This window comes from Protopterus annectens, chromosome 8.part1 (genome assembly GCF_019279795.1).
Source record: "Protopterus annectens isolate FY-2018-M chromosome 8.part1, PAN1.0, whole genome shotgun sequence".
Taxonomy (NCBI): Eukaryota; Metazoa; Chordata; order Ceratodontiformes; family Protopteridae; genus Protopterus; species Protopterus annectens.
In genome coordinates this window covers 323,418,961-323,442,322 of record NC_056742.1, presented here as the reverse complement: position 1 = coordinate 323,442,322, position 23,362 = coordinate 323,418,961, and the positions used below count along the sequence as shown (strand labels likewise).

Genomic DNA, 23,362 nt, shown 5'->3' with positions numbered 1-23,362 from the left:
GTAGGTATTAAAGTGTTTGGGCTCGAGATTCATCCTGTTTAGCTGTACTGTCATAAAGCAGTGTGTAATGTACTACAAATACTTCCCTTCCAAGATGTCTTGAGGTAAGGCCACACCTTCTCTAGTAACAAGGTGTTTAACTCTAGACACCCTTCTAATAATCTTTTTTCAGCTTTACTACTAATGATGTCTGAACTGCTGGGAAATTAAAATACTTTAGGCAAAATACTCTTTTCACATAATCTAGAGGCCACGGTGGTGCAGCAGTTAGCATTGTTGCCTCACAGCAAGAGATTCTCCAGTTTGATTCTCGGCTGAGGCTCCTTCTGTGTGGAATCTGCATGTCTTCCCTGTGGTCAAGTGAGTTTTAAAGACATGCAGGTAGGTGTGTGCGTGTGTGTTTGTGTATGTGTGTGCCTTCTGTGAAGGTTGGGTGCCAGGCTGACAACTCGACACCACTGCCAATCAATCTGCGGAGCAGTAATCCGCTGTGGCGACCCCTAGCTGGGAAAAACCGAAAGACATTGCTTTTACTCTTTTCACATAATCTATATACCCATCTAACACCTTATTAATATCCCCCTATTATTTCTTGTCTTTGTTATTCCTGGAATTCATGTTTGCTTCCTGTTTTGGGATCTGAGTGTTTTTGTTCTTGCTCTGCCTGGTAAATGTGTTAACTTCTTTTAGTTTGTCACATTTAGCTTATTTTTATGTCATTCTTTTCCACCTGTGTGCTTGCCTGCCTGCTGGCAATCAAAGTTCTCAGATTTAGATTATGCTGTCTGAGAGAGGTTTTCATCCAGGCTGCCATGATTGTACTTTCTGCTCTTGTTAACATTTTGGCAATGCCAACATTCTTATTTTATGGTCTAATCCTTCCCATGAGGGTGTTGTGAGCACCTGCATTTTCACAAGGACCACCTTTGTTCCTCTTCTGCTATGTCTGTAGTACATGTGTTGGCAAGGGCTGCTGTTACCAGCTTGGGTGGTCACACCTACCTCTGTCCTACACTGGCTCCCTAGATTATGACAAGCCATGCTTATTAGCAGAGGCACTGCCATTGGATAAGTGACATCATTTGGGCAAGAACCATCATCCCTCCTCCCACTCCCCACAGTATAGGCATACCCATCCCCCATTACTGCACCATCAAGAGCCCAAGACATTATTTGAACTTGGATTGCCTAGGCCATAGATAAGCCTTTATCCCTGTGCGCCATTGGTGCTGGTTTTCCATTTACTTTCTCAAGCTCTTTTGCAATGCTTTTTTAAAACCCTTTCACTACACAGCCATCTTCTGTCCGTGCTGGGAATTATTAACCCTAAAATGTGGAAGCCGATCCCAAAGTCATATTTAAATGGCAGTAGAAATAAATGTTAAATTTCCAAAGTCCAAGGAATTTAGTTTGCCTTATAATGATCACAAGATGTATGATGTCTAATCAGAAGTTGCTCTTGTTTCAAAACTTCCTACTAGGTTTATTTTTTAGTAATATGTTATTTATTCTAGAGAAGATCTTAGACTGAAAGTTAAAACAAACAATCCTTTGTCAAACTTCTGAGATTGCTACCCAATGTCTGTTTGCAGAGGTGTAATGTCTGATGTTGTTGATTCTGGAGGCATAGACACTTGTACTTGGGCATTTACTGATTGTATTCCTTGTAGCATTATTACTTTATTCTTACCCATTCTATAACTTACTTAGCTCTCACTGTATCCAGATAGACTCAAATTTTGATGTTTTTGAGCTTCCAGATGTGGTTGTTCTAAAAAGGGATATGAAACCTTTACAAATAAGCAAATATGTTGGGTTTCTAGACCAGGAGATTTTAAATGATTTACATTCCATGACAGCAAGCTAATAATTCCAGCCATGTATAATACCATTTCTATGTATCTGTCCTTACAAGTTGTTTTCTCAATTGAAGTCCACTCATTTGTACACAATACCTTACACTGTGCTTGATGCATATCCCATGGCATGATATGAAGCTGAAAACCTCACAGTAGTATAGAGGTAATCAGTAGCTGCTCACAGTGCATCACATTTTTAGACAGTAAGAACAATAACAACAAATATAGATATGTAATAAGCATTAAACTGTATACATACTGTATACATTTCTAAATGTGACCTTGTCATGGAGGTCAGACTACTCTACCAGAATGAAATAATGAGACCTTTTTTGGCAAAATTTTCCCTGCCTTAGGGCAAGCTTTCTGTCCAAATCCCCTGTATTAGGAAGGTGCAGACAAGTGTCTTTCCCTTTGTACTCTGCAAATCTGTATAAAAAAATGTGGATGAATAATGGTTGTATAATTTCAAAATCCAAGTTAGTTTTTCATTGTTGTGGCCCAGTCACTTTTAAAAGAAAAATACCTGGATTTATAGGTTCATAGGTACATAATGTGCATAGATAAATACTGGACTGCCATAGGTATGTAATGTGCATAGGTAAACACTGGGCTGCCGTAGGTACGCAACATGCATAGGTAAATACTGGGGCTGCCGTAGGTACATAACGTGTATAGTAAACTCTGAGCTGCCATAGGTATGTAATGGGCATAGGTAAACACTGGGCTGCCACAGGTACGTAATGTGCATAAGTAAACACTGAGCTGCCGTAGGTATGTAACATGCATAGATAAACACTGGGCTGCTGTAAGTATGTAACATGCATAGGTAAACAATGGGCTGCCGTAGGTACATAACGTGCATAGGTGAATACTGGGCTGCCGTAGGTTTGTAACGTGCATAGGTAAACACTGGGCAGCTGTAGGTACGTAACATGCATAGGTAAACACTGAGTTGCCATAGGTACGTAACATGCATAGATAAACACTGGGCTGCTGTAGGTACATAATGTGCATAGGTAAGCACTGGGCTGCCATAGGTATGTAACATGCATAGGTAAACACTGGGCTTCTGTAGCTATGTAACATGCATAGGTAAGCACTGGGCTGCCATAGGTATGTAACGTGCATAGGTAAACACTGGGCTGCCGTAGGTATGTAATGTGCATAGGTAAACACTGGGCTGCCATAGGTACATAACATGCATAGGTAAACACTTGGCTGCCGTACATACATCACGTGCATAGGTAAACACTGGGCTGCCATAGGTATGTAACATGCATTGGTAAACACTCGGCTACCATAGGTTCGTAATGTGTATAGGTAAACACTGGGCAGCTGTAGGTATGTAACATGCATAGGTAAACACTGGGTTGCCGTAGGAACGTACCGTGCATAGGTAAACACTGGGCTGCTGTAAGTATGTAATGTGCATAGGTAAGCACTGGGCTGCCATAGGTATGTAATGTGCATAGGTAAACACTGGGCTGCCATAGGTACGTAATGTGCATAGGTAAACACTTGGCTGCCATAGGTACGTAATGTGCATAGGTAAACACTGGCTGCTGTAGGTACGTAATGTGCATAGATAAACACTGGACTGCCATAGGTACGTAAAGTGCATAGGTAAATACTGGGCTGCTGTAGGTACATAACGTGCGTAGGTAAATACTGGGCTACCATAGGTATGTAACGTGCATTGATAAACACTGGGCTACCATAGGTACATAACATGCATAGGTAAACACTGGGCTGCCGTAGGTATATAACGTGTATAGGTAAATACTGGGCTGTCATAGGTACATAACATGCATAGGTAAATACCGGGCTGCCGTAGGTGCGTAACGTGCATAGGTGAATACCGGGCTGCCGTAGGTACGTAACGTGCATAGGTAAACATTGGACTGCCATAGGTATGTAACGTGCATAGATAAACACTGGGTTGCCATAGGTACGTAATGTGCATAGGTAACTGGGTTGCCATAGGTACGTAATGTGCATAGGTAAATACTGGGCTGCTGTAGGTATGTAACATGCTTAGGGAAACACTGGGCTGCCAATGGTATGTAACTTGCATAGATAAACACTGGGTTGCTGATTTGTGAGGATCTTAAGAAGCCTAGCCTTGCATTAACATGCTAGGTTTTTTAGACCTTATATTTTGTGTACAAATGACCTAGAGATGGGGCTGAAATTGGGACAGTTACATGTTGCCTCTGTCCATGAGGGACAAAGATGCTAAACCAGCAGTGAATTAAAGGTTACCTATCCATTTGTTTCTTCTAAATTATGTTTGAATGGAGTAAGATAATTACTTTGCTGTATTTCTCAGATTTATACATCTGAATATTTTTTAAGTGAGGTTGACTTTCCAAAAGTTTATATACAGTCAAAAATCTCTTTTTCTCCATTTGCCTTCAGTGCCTGTGACCATCATACCCTATCCCAATTTATCAACCCATTCTTTCCCTTTACTGTGTGAGAGCCACCTGTCAGGGATCATCATCCAGACAGCCCCTGGGATGATGCCAGTTTTTTCCCCTCTTCTTAGTCCTAACATTGGGTGCACTCATTGAGGCACTGGGGAGGTGGCATGTAATAAGCTGGTGGCAGAGGAAGTCCCCTCACTTGTACAAGGGGATTTTCCTCCAAGCACCCCACCTCTCCCAGCAGAATGAGTGATGGTCTGCCTTCGGTCTCCACCTGCAAGACTGCACTACAATATGTGCTTCCAAATGCATATAAACCCCACCTTCCCCAAAGAGGTGAGCAGGCCACACCCCTTCATTATCCCCATCCCTGCAGTGCTTCTCCAGTACCAGGGTCACTGATCAAACATAAATCACTGTCAGGGCTTCATACCTATCCAGTATGGAGGCAGACAGTTAAAAAACATTAATATGGAAGCCATGGCATATAAATGTCTAAAAACACTGCTATCTGTTTCCAGGTATGCAGGTATATTGGTGGGAGAAGGAGTTTCAAGCAACGTATGCCATATTATTTAATCACATAAAAGCAGTGGCAAAATTACCCTGACTGAGCTATAGATCATAACCATTTTTTTCACAGCACTTGTCACTTTAACACTTTCATGCCTGTTTAAGCATGTTCAACCTTTCTTTTAACCCACTAGTTATTTATGCACTGTGTTTTTATCTCACATCTCTCCATTTTTATATGTTCGATACTATGTGTACAGCGTTTCATCTTGGAATTATTATTCCTTTACCACATGCACACCATTCACAGGTTTAACTTGTTTAGCACACCTTCCTTCACCTTTCTTGCCTTCTGAGCATGTTGTGTACCCACTTCATAGTCAATGCTTCATTGGCACATCCTTGCATAATTCCTGCAACCTTAGCTGAGCTACCATTTCTGTTGTCCATCCCCCATGGCAGCAGTTGCACAACTGCATTTTTTGTTTCCTTTTTCCTTGACCTGTCTTTAGTGTAGCTGCCACTGTCATAGTCTGAATTCCTGCACACTTGCCCTGTTTGTACTTGGCTTCGTATGCCCATGCACCTCTAGCACATTTTTTTCTGTTCCTTTCATGCCCCAGCTTGTTCTGGTTCACAGCAAAGCCTCTTCTGCCAAACACTTCTGCCTTTTTCACTGTCTGTTGTCATAACAGACATGTTCTTTCTTCCACATTCCCTGCTCTTTTAATACATCTGTTCTTTTCATATCCCTTACTCCTTTAAAACACTTGTTTGCTTCACATTCCTTGCCCTTTCACCTCATCTCTTTGTAATCCCTTGTGCCATTAATATTGTCCCTTCTCAGCCACTGTCTTTCAGTGTACATGTGAATCTTTCTTTGCCTTTTGACTTAGCTGCACCTGTCCCTTTCATAGCCTTGGCGTTCTTTAAAAATCTGTTAAGTATAATCCACTGAGTTCTTTTACTTTTTCTCTTTTTGTGGTGCTGTGGAAATAGATTTGGACAGTTAAGATGTGTGAGTTAAGTGGATTGTTTAGTTATTTTTGTGGTTGTTACATGAGATGCTGTGTGCTAGATAGCCCAGAACTCCATCCAGTAGAAAGTGCTGCTGTTTGAAGAAAAGTACAGTCATGGCTAGTAAGATCAGATGAGAGTGTACAGGCTTGTGTCACCTTTAATCAGGCAGAGCCCGAAAAAAAAGGCAGCAAATGGGAGTGTGAAACTAATCGGTGAAGAATGGGGGAGGGGGTAGTGGAAAAGGAATAGTAGAAAGACAATTAGTAGCAGCAGGCAGCTTAGAGACTGGAGTGGGTCGCTGCCCCTGGGGTTACTGCATGAGAACATACTGACTTAACAGTGCTGAGTCTATTTTAGTCTTCAGAACGCTCTTCTATAACTGAAGATCATTGATTTTACGGGAAACCGTGTTTACAGACAGAATGGTGATCGACCCGGTGAGCTGACATTTGCCTCTTTAAGTAAGAACTGCCTCTCTTATTATTAACTCACCAATACCAAAAGAGAGAGAGAGAGAGAGAAGGGAATAGAACTTGTGAAAATATCCTCTGTGTAGAATGGAGTACAAAGTTCTCAGAGTTAGGATGACTGGTGCTGATAGTGGGCAGCAGAGGGGTGGGGTCACTGCAAGTGGATAGTCCCAGGATTTATGGACAATACATCTCATTAAGCTAACAAGCCTATGATCTCCTGGGAGGGTCTAACACTGGACAGATTTAAGCGACTTTGTAATTGATCTAAAACCCTGTTATCACAGCTGACTCTTGCTACATATACTGTAAGACTTTCTAACAAAATGCGTTTTGAAGTAAGGCATTCCAGTACGACTTGACTGTTCAGTGCCTGTACAATGTAGAAACACTGAATCATAAAAAACAGTAGTAGTTGTAAATAAGGGTCTGAAGGCCTACTAAGTCTGTGACTAACCTACTATAGAAATGAGGCATATACCAGTTTATAAAAATATGTTTCTTACTGATAATATGCAATAATGCATGCATGCAGCTGGGAAATTAGTGGTCATTTTCATAGTTTAGACTGTGAGATGATGCAAGTGAAGACATTCATATTCAGCCTTTGCAAAGAAGGTGCAAATGAGAGAAATGAGTTATATAGCATGACTTAAAATAATGGTGTTTAGTAGCAGTCTTGTAAATCTTTCCATTGTTTGCAGTTGACATCTGTAGCGCCTATTCTAATGATGTTCAAAGAATATTTTTTCAAGCGTTAAACTTGGTTAACACTGGATGCTTTACCAAAAAAAGTAATTCAAATGCATTTCATCTTGTATTATTTTTTTTTTTCAGAAGTCTACGTTGATGTTTAATATTGCAGCACTATCTTCTTCTTCTTCTTTCGGCTTTTCCCGGTCAGGGGTCGCCACAGCGGATCACCTTGTCCGCACATTGAATGGCAGTGGAGTTTTACGGTGTCAAGTTGCCAGCCCGGCACCCAACCTTCCACAGAAGGCACACTCACATGCACACCTAGGGCCAATTTAGAGTGTCCAATCCACCTGCCGCATGTCTTTGGGATGTGGGAGGAAACCGGAGCACCCGGAGAAAACCCACGTGACCACAGGGAGGACATGCAGACTCCGCACAGAAGGCACCCCAGCCGGGGATCGAACTGGAGAACCTCTTGCTGTGAGGCGGCAATGCTAACCACTGCACCACCGTGGCCGCCAATATTGCAGCACTATGCATTAATAAAATAAAAATAAATATTAATTGATCAAGAATAAATACACACACATTATATAGGACATTGTTACATTAAGTTTACTATGACAAAAAAACATTTCAAATGTCACAAAAGACATTTGTAATGCCAGGTAGTTGACCCTAACAGAAACATATATGTAGTCATTTGGATTTAGGTTGATTCAGTTCATATAACTAAGTTATATGCAGTTGCATTTTATATAAAAAAAAATTGGAAAAGATGAATGATTATGTGTTTGTTTCATACCTTGCACAACGCTATTCTTAAAAGTCAGATTCTTTACAAATTCCTTTGTGTGTCAATGTTATTGTAATGTAAAAATAGGCCAGGACACACACTAATTTGTTTAGTTAAAGTGAAAGACAAACAAGAAATTCTCAAGGATTGTATATGCTTGTGCTTCAGCTCTCCACAGTGCTGTCTCATAAGATTTTTATTACCTTGGCACCCTTTCTGATTTTTACCTATTCACTATCTATCTATCTATCTATCTATCTATCTATCTATCTATCTATCTATCTATCTATCTATCTGTCTGTCTGTCTGTCTGTCTATCTATCTATCTGTCTGTCTATCTATCCATCTATCTATCTATCTATCTGTCTGTCTGTCTGTCTGTCTGTCTATCTATCTATCTATCTATCTATCTATCTATCTATCTATCTATATGTCTGTATACTTCTGTCTACCTTTCATTTCAACAATTAGTTAAATTAGTTTTTCCTAGTTTAAAGGTTGCCTACACACCTGGCAAGTATGCCCTTCTATACAGTCAAAGATAACTGCATTTCAGTGAGGAAGTACTTCACCTTTATTTTCTGAATGGTCACAGATCATTTACTTCACTGTATTTTGATTCAGTGTCACTAACTTCAGCAAAACTGATTTGCTGGATGTAGCCTTTTCAACACAAGGCTGTATTTGGAAGTTCTCCATATAAGACACTGTTGCCCCAAACATCATATAATCAGCTGATGGTCAATATATCTACAGGTACACTTACCCCATTGTAGCCATTTCTGACTACAATGATCGTCACTCCATATAAAAGAATAGTGATACATACATTCACTAAAACACACACACAAAACTTGCCTTCCATCACTTTGCGAAATGGAAAACAGAGTTGCCCTTTAGTTAATGAAAGTGGTCTTAGTCTAGAAAATTATTTTCTTTAAGTCCGCTTTATTAAAGAGAGTTTTTTGTGAAATTAGGTTTGACAGACTGCTGTGCTGTTCTGCATTCCTCTCTTTTGATTTTAGTTGATGATTCCATGTCAAAGAAGTCTTTAGCTGTGGTTTTGTTTGTTCACAAAGTAAATGGATGCTTCTACTGTGTCCTTCTCTCCGGTGTCATCTGTGACGTGCAAGTGCAGATTTTTTTGTGTGTGTTCTTACATCTTCTGACAGCATCCATCCCATTTATTTCCTGTGGGTGAGAGCTGGTAGCAGGAGCCTTTCACTGAGGATGCCTTGAAAGTTTTTGTTTAGCTCTGTCCCTGTTACTCTGGAAGCATGTTGATCAGTCAACAGACACTCTACTGATAACCAGTAGATCACAAAAATTGTCCAAAAACAACTTGCAGCAAACCTCGGAGGTAATTTTTTTACAGGATGCAAATCCACCTGCCTGACATGCATGGGATTCCCACACTGCTGTACCAGACAACTCTGTCTCATTTCTTTGGGTGGCTTGAGTCATGTTTTTCATGTGAATGTGCAGCTTGTTGGGTGCATATTTATCAGCCTGTACTGACGCATGCCCCTGCCCTCATTGGGTATCACACACTGCATGGCTGACACCTGCCTTCACTGGGTGTAAGCCTTGCAGTGTATCTGACTGGCCACCCCACCAAGGATGGGTTAGCTGTTATTGACCACTGATATCCACTTTCCCTGGCTGGTTCCTGCAGTGCACAGCTCATTGATCCATAAGTGCCATCTTGCTCACAGTCTGGACTATATTCCCTTTTGGCACATTGCTTGAAGTACATGCAGAGTTTTGTGTCTGACCTCCTTAGGACTTGTGGGAATGAACTGTAATAAAAGTTGAGTTGGGATGAGTTGTGCGTAAGTCCTTGTGTCATCTTTGTTGTAGCTTGCTCAAATCTATTTTAAATAAAGGAGACAGAGCTGAATGTTTGCTTCACTGGCACTTTCCACTTTCATTTAAGGTCTTTATGAGGGAAGAGCCTGGTGCAAATTGTGCACGTCACTGTGCTTGTAATCTTGCTACTAATTGAAGCACACAGATTACTTTCAATCTTCTGCAATAATCTAAGACTGACTTCCTCAATCTCCCCTTGTTTTACTCCTCCTAGCCTGTACTGGGTATATGTTTTCCATGTGCCATATGTTGTGTGGCATGATCTTTCCATTTTTGGTGTTGAAAGGCACTCGCCATCTTCCAGTCCGTCATAGTTTCTGGTAGCATCCTTTTATATCTAGTTGACCACAAAGCTTGGTACCACTCACAAAGAGGCTGGTTTTCTTACAGCATCCTAGTTAAAATGTGCATGGATGAAGTATGGATGTCGAACTGTAGACTTACCTCAATGGACACTGGCTGTGTCTTTCTCATCCTTGTCCTACCACAGTGTACCATCTTTGGTTCTGTAACCTCTTCATAGTCCACTGCACTTGTCCTGTACCACATGCCAACTGCATTTAATGATCCACTTAAAAAGTCATGCCCATTGCCCCGTGTCTATCAAAATGATATTGGATGCGCTGTTTCAACCTCAAGGACGCCTGTGTGTAGATAAAGTGACCAACGAAGCAGGAGATTTGTTTTCTTCAGAGTAAAAGCCAATAAGTACCATTTTCAGTTGCTACCATCGGATTTCACGTCCACCTCTGGCTATTCCCAAAGTTCATGGCAGTACTGGCGGCTTCCCACTGCCTGTGGGACATCATTTTTTTTCCATAACTGGATGTCTGGCTTCTAATGTCACCTGTGAGGGATAGTTTCATTCAGCATTGGGATCTTCAGCTCCAGTTGTTTCCCTGGTTAGGTGTCACCAACAGTTTGGCAATGTCACAGTTCAGTCCCACACTCAGAACATTCTGTTTACCAGAGCTATGATCAATATTAAAATGGGTGGAGGTTATTTATCTGTGGACACAATACAAAACATCCTATAAACAAGCACTTCTTTGATTTCATATAGTCACTTACCAGCAGACTCTTTTGCCTGTCAATTCCGAGGCTCATGACAACTAGATTCATTGCTCAAGAGCTGGCTTTGGAGCTTTCATGGATTCATTCCACCTCTGGGATTAGTAGCTGTTTATTTAGACACTATATATGCCAACAAATAGGGTGGAACAAGGTCTTACCTCTTGGGCATTAAGCATTCAGAATGTGGGAGTGCGCAGTCTCTGTCCACCATTTTCTGATTGCTGTGCACATTCCCAAGGTAGCCATCTCTCTTGCAGACAATTAGACATTGTCTGTTGATACCCCATGAGTGGTCATTCATTCTGTCTACTGCCATCCTTTTGTTCCTGAAATGAGATTTTCTAGACTATAATATGATTTTCTGTCTAAACAGTGCCAAATTTTAGAATTTTCCGTGCTAATCCCTCTGCCCATTGAACTGAGTAGGGACGCATTCATCCAGGACTGGCCTTGGAGTTCATAGGTTGTTAATAGGCATGTGGTTTAGGAGAGCATTGAGGAGACTAACCCAATTTTCCAGTTGTTCCAGAGTACTGTGTTTTTAAGTGATATAGTCAGAGTTACATAGTAGGCAAATGGAGACAGTGGGACTCAAACCCCGAACCATAGGAAGCAGTTCTTTCACAGCTCATAACCTTAATCCTTTGCTCTTTCCCTTGTTTCCTTTGATGGTTAAATTAATACAGAAGTCTGGTCTTTATAGAATCGGTGTAACTGCAGAGAATTCATTTTGGTCTAGATAAATGCGATTCCCACCACCAAGGCACGTTAGAGGGAAATTGAAGGAATTTTAAGTATCTAGATAAAACCCAGACAGACAGGGAAGAACATACAAATTCAGCACAGTGACATAGATAGGAAGCTGGTGGCCAGGACTGAACCCTGAACTCAGGTTCTAAAACACGTCTCTATCTGTGTTATTTTTCTTTGTTCTTTGATTGCAAAAACCCACCACTTCCAACTCATCTCCTTGCATCAAGCCTCCCCATCTTTATAGCTTTCTGGGATCTATGCCCCTCCTTCTCTTCTCTACCTATGGCTGTATCTACCTTGATTCAGAGATTTTCTATGATGAGTTTCTCTTTATTCTTTCACTGTCTGTTCTTGCTCCTCATAAACTTTGATTCTCACTTTTAGCACTGTACTCTCTTCAGCAAGCAGTTGTATGTCTTTTTCATGCTGTATCAGTTCTGGGTGAACCACCTCTTTCATAGGTTCCTTGTCAGGTTTTGAGTTTGATAATATTACTTAATATTTCATACACATTCTTTTTAGCAAAGTTTGGAAGGATGCTAAGGTGTGTGTGCATATTTATATCTAACAGGACCAATGCATTGTGCTTAGAGCAATTTTATGTAACTTCCATAGTGACAAGGTCCACTGCACAAGAGCAGGGTTTAGACCTTACATGGATTCAGTATCACAGAGTTACAGCTGTAAAGTCATGCTGTTTCCTGCTATGTCAGGGAAGTCAGTATTGATGTTTTTTGCACAGGGTTCTTTATGTTCCCAATTACAGTGGTATTGTAAACCTAAACATGTGCCAGGAATACATTGCAGACCAGTGGGGAAGAAACTCACACATAATTGCTTAGGAGAGCAAAGTAGAAACTTTTTTACCCCTACACTCAAAGCTTTAAAAAAACTCCTTTTGAATAAATGTATCCATTAAGCAGGTCTCTTGCTGACAGCAGACTTTCATTATAATTGGCATAGGCTACTCAACATGATCCCAGGCATTGCAGGTTTCCAGTCAATTCACTCTGCAGTTTATATCCTATTTTGCTATAATAATATAGCACCTTTAAGAAAATCTTTACAGAAATCTTGCTCATCTTCCATATTTGTTTGGCTTCCTCACAAGGTATCCAAAACAAATAGTTAATCCACAAGGTGCAAAACCACATTTGGCGGTTCTGTGTTATATGTGTCTGTTTGCAAATGTGTTCTGTGATCTTGGAAACATAAGGAGTCCATTACACATGTATATAATGCACTGCTCACCATTGTTTCATTGCATGTGCAATGGCATCTTTGCAGCACACTCAAAGTGAGATGTCAGTGAATTATGGAGTGTGCAAATCATCTGCACCCATTGAAACTACCAGGAAACTCTAATTCCGGGGTTTAGTAAGGTCATAGGAGGCTGCAGAAGAAGCCTAAGAGTTTCTGTTTCAGTCCCTAATTATTAGTCAGTGTCATCCCCTCTTTGGTGGTCAGCTCCCCGAAGACTAACTGCTAAATTAACGTTATCTATAGTAGCCAAAAAGTAATCTGGGAACATGCTTTTATACTTCTTGTTGTGTCTTAAACGGTCATGGTTGCCAGTAATTATGCGGAAGTTATTATTTGACACTAAATGCACCTGTCTGAGGAGACTAGTAACTTGTCCCCTGTGCTCATTGAGAGTAGAAAGTGAAACCACTGAAACAAATGTTGGAAAATCTGTGCTGCTCGTCAGCTATAGAGCAGTGTTATCAAATGTGTTGCAAATAGAGAAGACAGAGCAGGGGTTCAGCAGAATCTAAAGGGAGATCCAAAAAAAAAATGATGTAGTTAATTGCTGGCTTGCCTGGCGGGCTCTTTGCCTGGCTTGGCCCGAGCACTACAATGGTTTTTCTATCAATAAACACGTCCCTAGTGCAGCATCAAAGCCGTACTCCTTTATCAATTGCAGCCTTCCCTTCCCACATTTTCCTGTAACTTACTAAGCACTTATGACATTGATTTTACAATAAGCCTGTTAACCCTACGAGGTCCTGGCCACAGGCGATCTGCTAAGCAGACCAAACTATATTTTTTGTTTTGTCAGACACTTCGACTGTATGTACTGCAAACCTTAATTCACCACAGATAAATCGTTTGTTTTAAAGGGGAACAGAAACAGGGCAGAAATGGCATCATCGACATTCAGCTACCAGTATCTGTGTTTTGGTATTCGTTATTTGTTGTTATTCAGTTTGGTATATGTAGAAAATTTAAGAATACGCATATTGTACTGTAGATACTGCAGCTGAGAAATGAGAGATTTCACTTTCAGATCCCTCTACATGTACTAGAAAGAATGTATGTCCTTGCATAGATGGCTTCCACTGACTCTAGCATTTCAGCTGCAGAAGCCCCGTCCTTCATCTAGGACAGACTTTAACTGTTTAAGGATCCCCTAAGCAGTCTGGGAAGTCCGTGAGTTTCCTTTAGGATTAATAAAGTCATGATACACCCTCTTGAATGAACATCATCAGTAGGATTGATTTTTGGACCATGTTTACTTCATTTTATTTGATTTTCACTATCGTAAAAGTTCTTTGAGGGAACTAAGTTGTATTATTCTGACTTTTCTCATACCCGGCTGCTACCATTAATTTTTAAATGGAAATATATACTAATGACTAACCTGTGTTATATCAAACATATAAATATGATATAACCCCATTTCTTGCAAAACTTATTTACATGAATAACAGTGAACTTAAGTTTGCATTTTTGCTAGTTAAGTGTTAAGAATAAAAATATGTAAGGATGATCTGTTCACATTGAGGCCACAAGTAAATACATATTTCACTAATGCTTCAAGACAACTGTGTCCCAGATTATTGTGTTGAGTCATTGATTTTTTTTCCCTATGCCCTTTCTTGCCTCAGTACCTGCTGACTCCCTTACTTATACTGATATTTATTCCCGGGCACTGAGATTTCAGTCTCTTTTACAGGCAGTAGTCAAATGCAGGAAGCTGTCATTCAGGCAAGTATTGAAGGTGTCTGTAGTACTTTTGTGTGTGAGTCATCAGTCATTCTGCAGCCTTCTACATACCTAGAGTCTCACAAATTCCTCCACTACAACTGCCCATCTGAGGGCCCACAGGAAAAGCCTGACTGCCCACCAAGAGGCTTGCAACTACCTTACTGCTGCAAACTCTGCTGTCAATCCGAGGGGCCCACAAGGATGTCATCATATCCCTCCCCTTGGCTGAAGAATGTATATATCCTCATCACCAAAGAACCCACTGTGCCTTTCCATTTTGAGCGCATGCTCCATTACACCTGCATTTAAGTCTACCATACGGCTGGGAGAGTTGCACAGAATTTTCAGGAACTTGTTTCTGGCCGTATTTGCCCCTACGTTTTCTGCATCTTATGGCCCTGAACTACCGCTTCACCCCTAAATTCTAGTATATAGTGTCACTGCAGTAAAGATGGTGCTTAGAAAGTGCGATGCTATGTATAATTTTTTTCCTGCAGCTGACTTATTTTGATCAATTTATTTCTCATCAGTAATAGTTAACAATAGGTAACTGTTAGTTTACATATAAAATGATTTAATGTCTCAACTATTAAGATGTTCTTTGGTGGATTTGATAGACTTTCTTTCCTTCATCAGCCTGCATTTGAGTGTGAGCTGTATGTTGTGAGAATACATGCCAGGGAAAGAAGTTGTTCTTATAATTTGGGCATTTCTTCCAGTTGCCAACAATTTCCCTGAGTTTTATACAGAGGTGGGGGAAGCCTATCGTGAATTACATCCCGTTAAAGAGCCCATGTAGACTATTTCTTTCACCTGTCCCTGCCACGTGTGTTACTACATGACTTTTATAGCTTATCAGTATATTGCTCGTATTGTGTGTGTGTGTGTGTGTGTGTGTGTGTGTGTGTGTGTGTGTGTGTACATATATGTATATGCACACACACACACACGCGCGTGTACATACATATTTATTTATTTTTATTTTACATTTGTTTACCGGGAGAGTCCGACTGGCCATAAAACCCTTTTTCAGTGGAGGCCCGGGGAGAAAAGCTCCATTGTTAGTAAACTGTTTTGTTAGTAGAAAGAAAATTGTATAATACAGTAAAGAAAAAAAATAGTAAGAGACATTCATAACGGTAAAAAGACTAGAACAGAATAAATTGGTCAAGTGGGAGACAAGACCAATAATCTTGTATAACAATGCTTCTAGAAGACAGTTCTTACAGTAGTAGCAGGTAGTGATATTTTATGCAGTAAGAGTGCAATTACGATACTTAGTCTTAGCAAACTGAAGACTTAAAATCTGGCAGATATTAACAGTGAGAAAGAAAAAAAAACAACATAAGGTAGTCATATGGCTTAAATTCAATACTCATTACATATGCAATTAAAATTTTAAAATCAGCTAGTATACAAATGATATAGATTTCTTAGATTATGCTCTATAGACAAGAAAAAAAAGTGTATACATGAGGTTTATATGGAAGAACGTTCATACATATAAGAGCATATGCACCACTAATCAAGTAACAGCTTTAAAAGCTGTTGGCAGACCTTGCACTGTCATGCAACTTTTTCTTTATAATGGGAAGTATCTCAGACAAGTAGCAGAAACTCCCCATGTATTGTAAAACATTATGCTCAGGTTTCCACTCACAACTAGCTGTTGTGTTTTAAAAGTGAATGTCAAGATAGTCACCTCTTGAGTTTCTCTGCTAGGGTGAATTTCTTGATCTCCATTTTTTCAAACAGCTAAGAATCTGATAGTGCTTGGATACCAGAACTGTATACACATACTCTATGCACATGCACACAATGGCAATAAAATATAGCTGCGTATGTTACTATATCCATGTGTGTTAAAGCTTACATGTGTACTTCTGTTTCCTGCTCCCTTACGATTGTATAGCACTGAGTTATCTTGCATGCTTGTACATGTAAACAAACCATGATTTTCTAACATGTCTGTTGCCGCCTGTGTCTAAAAATGCTATTTCACCCTTCATTTCTGCATACATTGCTACTTTTGCACATAGTATGGTTGCGTATAGCTGTGCCATAGCTCTTCTGCTGTGGGCCTCTTCATTATTAAAGTCTGATGCAGACGAGTGATGAAACATTGCATTCATATATGCAGTCGTATGCATATCTGCTTGCCCCCCCCCCCCCCCCAGTTCTGTTATCCCATGTTTTACTTCATCTTTGCTTTGGTATCTTACCCTTTTGTGAATGTATCTTATGTTAAGTATCTTACACATGCTCACTGATGCAGAAACTAAGCTCAGTTTTCACATGTTTCTCCTTCCTACTTGTCATTTGCTGGTGTGCACTTCCCTCTTTAGTGCTCCCTGTTGGTTGCCCCACTTTGCAGTTGTAGCACTTGCTGTGTACAATGTACACTTATTTTAGTCAAAACCTATCTTTTCTGAGGTGTGATGTTTATTGCTTTGGCCTTGTTTTCTGTACCAGGTTCTACCTAGTTAACAGAACATCAGCTAAATAATATCTTCAGTCTAGTTTCCCACCTTAGAGCTGAAACAATTTTCTGACCTCTCTTTGTGTGTTGAATTTGGATAGAGCCCATTTAGCTAATGTAATATGTGTGTAGGTTTCTGCATACTGAATGGGGAAGTGGTTTGTTTCTCATCTCCTTTCACTCTTTGTTGAGTCTGTTTTACAGTGTAGGCTGGACTGCGCCCTACTTCTGTGGCCCAAAAGCGGCAGACATTTTCACGTTCCGTGATTTGTCGTTTCAGCTAAAATTTCTTGTATTTTTTTTTTTTTGTTTTGTGGGGGGTTATATGTTAAGTATGAGAGAATTTTCAAGCAGTAATACATCTTTAGGGTCTTATTTTAGTGGTATTTGTACTTTTGGCATGCATTTGAAGTATTTACTATAGCTGTTGCTCAGTTATTTTTTTTCTTATTGCCTGTGTTCCTTTTCCATTTGCTGAACCTTTTTTTTTTTTTTTTTTTTTGCTTAACAGGTACCTGAAGTACTGGATGCAATGAAAGCCCCATGTAGTCCACAGTATGGAAAGCTGTGACTCACTTGCCACCTCTGGAAATGAAAATGGGTGTGGCACCTCCCAGCGCCAGCAATGGACTGAGCTTAACAACACCCAGCTCTCCACCCAGCCCTCATCTATGGAGCGTCCTGTCCCAGAGAACCTGAGGGCCACCTTTGAGTGTGGTCCAAACAGTGTTGTCTCTGGTTTTGGTGCCAGCATGGAGGCTGCTGGCAAGGAGGTGAGCTGCAGCGAGTGTTCGGCCTCCTTTGGGACTTTGCAGAAGTACATGGAGCATCATTGTCCAAACCCACACCAACCCCATCTTCTTCGGGGAGAGAGTGGCAGTGACATGAGTGAGGACGGAGACGAGGAAAGTGACGTGGAGAATCTGGCAGGAGAGATCGTATACCAACCTGACGGCTCAGCCTATATAGTGGAGAATGTCAGCCAGTTAATCCAAAGTGGGGGTGTGGGCAGCAGCAGCAGCGTTCTCTCTCCTACTATGTTTGTGAACTCTGTGCCCACTGCTGGGAACAAACAAGGGGACTGCACCTCCACAACACCTGTCTATCCACAGATCATCAACACTTTCCACATAGCATCATCCTTTGGGAAATGGTTTGGCAACACGGACCAGACTTTTCCAAATACCTCAACCCTGGCAGGTGTCAGCCCTGTCCTGCACAGTTTCCGCGTTTTTGATGTGCGGCATAAAAGCAACAAGGATTATCTGAACAGTGACGGGTCTGCTAAAAGCTCGTGCGTATCCAAAGATGTTCCCAACAATGTGGACTTGTCCAGGTTTGATGGCTTTGTGCTCTATGGCAAGAGGAAGCCCATTTTAATGTGTTTTTTGTGCAAGCTGTCATTTGGGTATGTCCGGTCGTTTGTGACCCATGCTGTGCATGACCACCGAATGACCCTAAGTGAAGAGGAGCGTAAGCTTCTGAGTAATAAGAACATTTCTGCTATCATCCAAGGAATAGGTAAAGACAAGGAACCTCTTATAAGCTTTCTGGAACCAAAAACCAAAACCCTTCAACACCCTTTAGTTTCCACAGCTAACCTCATTGGCCCTGGACAGAATTTCTATGGTACGTTTAGCGGGATTCACATGGAAGGGGATGAGGCTATCCAAGCAAGTTTGGCTCTATTAAAAGACTCTGAAAGCAGCATAGGTGGATCAGAGCAGCCTCAGTGCAATCCCTTGGCACCTAATGCCCTTCTTAACCTAGGTGGGCTTACTAGTTCTGCCCTAAAGACCCCAATTACCTCAGTCCCTCTGGGCCACCTCACTTCCAGCCCGACCAAAATGTTGGACAGTAGAGAGATTAGTGCGGTGGACAGTGAAAATCAGGATTGTGCAGGTAAGCAGCAAGGCCTCACAGATAAAATAAGCCCTTCAGACCAACTGGAGGAAGAGGAGGAGGAGGAGGAAGAGGAGGAAGAAGAGGAGGAGGAGGAGGAGGAGGAGTGTAAACAACTTTTTTCCGAAGAACTTGATGATGAAATGGAGGACCCTGATGCCCAGTCATGTAGCAGTAGAAAGGACTTTGCTCTCTCAAACCAAAGTATTTGTAAATCTCCTTTAATGCCTAATGTTCTCAACCCTTTGGCAAGGGGCACCATGTCCACAACTTTGAATTCTTCTTCCTTTGTTGTCTTCGATGGTGCAAATGGGAGAACTGCTTTGAGCTTTAACACTGAGGGAGTGGACAGGGAGAGTGCTACCGCCACTGCTGGCATGGCCGAGAGCAGCAGGAGGGCGGACTTCTTAGATGAAAGTGCCAATAAAGACAGTGCCACAGCTCCTGAACCAAATGAAAATGCAGACAGTGAAGATGGGAACTGCAGATCCCATTACCAGCACCCCAGTGACCCCTGCGAGCTCGGGGGTGAGGACTGTCCCTCTGGGAGTGGTGTTGAGTGCCCGAAGTGTGACACGGTCCTGGGTTCCTCCCGTTCACTAGGCGGACACATGACCATGATGCATTCGCGCAACTCCTGTAAGACACTGAAGTGCCCCAAGTGTAACTGGCACTATAAGTACCAGCAAACACTAGAGGCCCACATGAAGGAGAAGCACCCAGAGTCTAACGGTGCGTGCATCTACTGTAATACAGGACAGCCTCACCCGCGATTGGCGCGAGGCGAGAGCTATACATGTGGTTACAAACCTTTCCGTTGTGAGGTTTGTAACTATTCTACAACTACCAAAGGCAATCTCAGTATTCATATGCAGTCTGACAAGCATCTCAACAACATGCAGAACCTTCAGAATGGAGGGGGGGAGCAAGTCTTCAGCCATAATGCTGGGGCAGCTGTGGCTGCTGCAGCAGCAGCAGCAGCAGCTGCAGCTAACATTAGCAGCAGCTGTGGGGCTCCCTCGCCGACCAAACCAAAAACCAAGCCCACCTGGCGGTGCGAGGTGTGCGACTATGAGACCAATGTGGCCCGTAACCTCCGCATCCATATGACTAGTGAAAAGCACATGCATAATATGATGCTGCTTCAACAGAATATGACTCAACTTCAGCACAACCGGCACCTGGGCCTGGGCAGCCTGCCCTCACCGGCGGAGGCCGAACTCTACCAGTACTACCTGGCTCAGAACATGAACCTTCCTAACCTGAAGATGGACAATGCAACATCTGAAACACCATTCCTTCTAGGCGGATTCCATTTGGATCCCACCAGTGCAATGGCAGCTCTTGCACCAGGAATAGGTGAGATATTTTAGTTGTTTCTGGCATGTTTTGTACCATGCATGCAGTTTTTGCAGTTGTAGAGTAAGTGTTTAAACTCTGTGTAGGGGGTGCTCATTAGGCATGCACTGCTGATGTATATGTGTAATATGAGTATGTGGTATTATGTTTTTAGGAATTGGCAAATGACATGCTGTTAACTGAGCTAATGATTCTATGGGTTGACTCACCATATTGAATATCTATTGAAAAAAAAAAAACAAGAAAATATATTGAAAATACTAATTCTTCAAAAACAAAGAAACAAAAATGTCCTGAGATAAACTAACAAGCTGCAATCTGATATACTAGGTAGTAGAAAAACTAAGAAGCTGCAATTTGATGTACTAGTTAGGGGGAATAAGAGGGATTCATGGTACCCCCAATGGCATATGATCAGATTCCATTCACTGTGAAATACTTTTAACCAAGAACTGGAGTGTCAGTGAGTTGTGATACATCACTCCTGTGGTGCGTATTGGGTGGTAGGGGACTTTATGGTCATATGATACATTGTTATCATACAGCTTTGCAGCACATTATGTAGTGCTTTCTTTTTGTACTGTATTTGATTAGATGAGGAAGGTGTATTGAGTTTGGATGTATAGTGTGCAGTGGCAGATACCTTTTCCATGTGATAACATGCCTAGGCCTGGTTGCATGCCTGAGATCAGGGCTGCTTTTGCTTCCTTTGTCATCCTCCTTCCCAAGAGCAGACAACAAGGTATTTACTGGTAATTAACATCATGTCAGTTTAACCTCTGTAATATGAACAAAAAATTGAATAATTGGGGAAGTAGAGAGGGTCGGCCTTATGTCAAATGTTGCCCTAAGCAAAAGGACTCCACAGCACCCCCCAAACCACCTGGTGCCCCCATCTTGGTCTGTTTACATCATCCAGTTTACTGGAAAAGTGCCCCTGCTAGACTGGTGCCCTAGGCGGCTGTCTAGTTGGCCTATGCCTAAGGCTGGCTATGAGTAGAAAATAATACTTGGAGGCCAGTAGGGCCAAGGTCCCAATGTCATGCACATACACAATCAGAATGTTTGGAGGCCAGTAGGACCAAGGTCCCAATGTCATGCACATACACAATCGGAATGTTTGGAGGCCAGTAGGGCCAAGGTCCCAATGTCATGCACATACACAATCGGAATGTTTGGAGGCCAGTAGGGCCAAGGATCCAATGTCATGCATATACACAATCGGAATGTTTGGAGGCCAGTAGGGCCAAGGTCCCAATGTCATGCACATACACAATCAGAATGTTTGGAGGCCAGTAGGGCCAAGGTCCCAATGTCATGCACATACACATTCGGAATGTTTGGAGGCCAGTAGGGCCAAGGTCCCAATGTCATGCACATACAGAATCGGAATGTTAAGCTGGGATGACTGTTAGAGTGATCTGACTGGATGAAAGCTGCTGTGGGCATGGCCTAGTAGGCTGCTAATCATGGTACCACATAAACTGTTAGTGACCAAAATGGTTCCATGTTAGTGCATTAACATCCAGTTTCTTGAAAATAGATTCATTTGAAGGAAAAATAATTATCTCACTTTACAAGATGGGCCCTTTCTCACAGTGGATGTTCTAAAAGAACTCAAGTAATGTGAGAAAGTAGCAAGGGCCACTAGTGGGCTTACTGGGGTGCACTGGAAGAGAAATCATCAACAGAAAGCAAAGTTGTTCTCTTTCTGTGTAGAGTGTTAACGAAACTGTACTTATGGTACTGTGTTCACTTCTGGTTACCTTAGCTGTCCATGCAAGGGGAAGATGTTGGCTTTCTGAAGAGGTTGTGGAGTAGGATTAGTTTGGGATAGTGAGGGATTTCAGGATTTTCTGAGACAAATGCACTTAATCTTTAAGGCAGGTGACAGTAAGCATTTGGTGAAGCAGAATTAGCAGCATATGCAGTAAACAAGGAAATGGGCACACTAGGGTGAACCACCAGGCGCTTACCTGCTGCTGTAGTCCATTTATTGTGCAGAAGCCTTTAGACAGTAATGATGCAGGATTGCTAGTAAGGATTGTGGCTAGAACCTTGTATTAGTATAGGCAATATAATGATATTAATGATAAAAAAGACTGCTTAGCTGAATGAGCTAAAAAGGATACTGTTTTTTAACATTATGATAAGAAAGGTAAATGGTTGATCCAAAAACTCATGAATGTAACAGTTGAAGCACCCAAGTACCAAATGAGAAAGGCACAGTTGCATTGCATGGGATTTATATTAACCCATATGTATGTGCATGCTCTTTGCATGTGCATATCTCTGTTAACCCACACTTGTATTTATCCATACTTTTGTGTATAAGCACCTAGCGCCCACACACATATATATTTAATGTGTGCATGTGATTTACACTTGTGTGTATTATGTGTACTTTACACATATTTGTCTTCATGAAAGGCATCTGATAGTGTATCTGATGGACAGCAAAACCATTGGTGCTTTTTTCAGTCAGTCCTGTCATGTTAATTACCTGGTCTGGTGTGCAGTCAGCTTTCTTTAGTAAAACCTTATGTATTTGTGTGCAAGTCAGACTGTATCCTTCAGACAGATAACTTAGCTTATTCTTGCTGTCATTTTAAAGTAATATTAATGTAATTTGTTTTATTTATTCTGTTACACAAATTATGTAAAGTTTAGAAAATTAAAGCTAAGTAACTTGGGAAAGTGTTAACATTGTTTTCATTGTTTTGTTAAAAAAAAGGTCAGATATAGTACAGTGAACGTTGTTAATGGTGTGTTACTGGTTATGTTGATGTTGCTGTAATGATTTTCCCCTCTTTCTGCATGCTTGGACATTTTAGCAGTTTTCTTTTAAATTTAATAAATTGCTTCTTCAGGGCGCTGTATACAAATTTTTTTTTTACCTGTTTAAAAGCACCTGTAAGTGAAATGGCATATATTGGTGAATTGTTTTTGTTTAAACAAAAACAATGTTATGATTTCAACTTTGTTTAAATGTTGTTTATGTTTGTCAAAAATGTAAAGAAAAAAAAAAAAAAAAAAAAAATCTGCCATTTTTGCCTGTTCAGGAAAACTGAAAATGTGTCATTGACTGAAGCAGTTATTTTGTAGAAATATTTGTGCTGAACAAAATTTGGATCTGAAGTACCACATGAAGATTT

The 23,362-nt window shown here is 41.2% G+C and overlaps 1 protein-coding gene across 2 annotated transcripts in view; it reads left to right on the top strand.

Moving 5' to 3' along the window:
* Positions 1-23,362, top strand: part of ZFHX3 (zinc finger homeobox 3) — a 928,642-nt gene that overhangs the window by 375,066 nt on the left and 530,214 nt on the right. For both annotated transcript variants that reach the window (XM_044081906.1, XM_044081905.1), the window contains exon 3: positions 17,458-20,207. In XM_044081906.1, coding sequence (XP_043937841.1) covers positions 17,504-20,207 — 2,704 coding nt within the window. In that variant the 5' untranslated portion in view covers positions 17,458-17,503. The remainder of the gene's footprint in view (positions 1-17,457; positions 20,208-23,362) is intronic.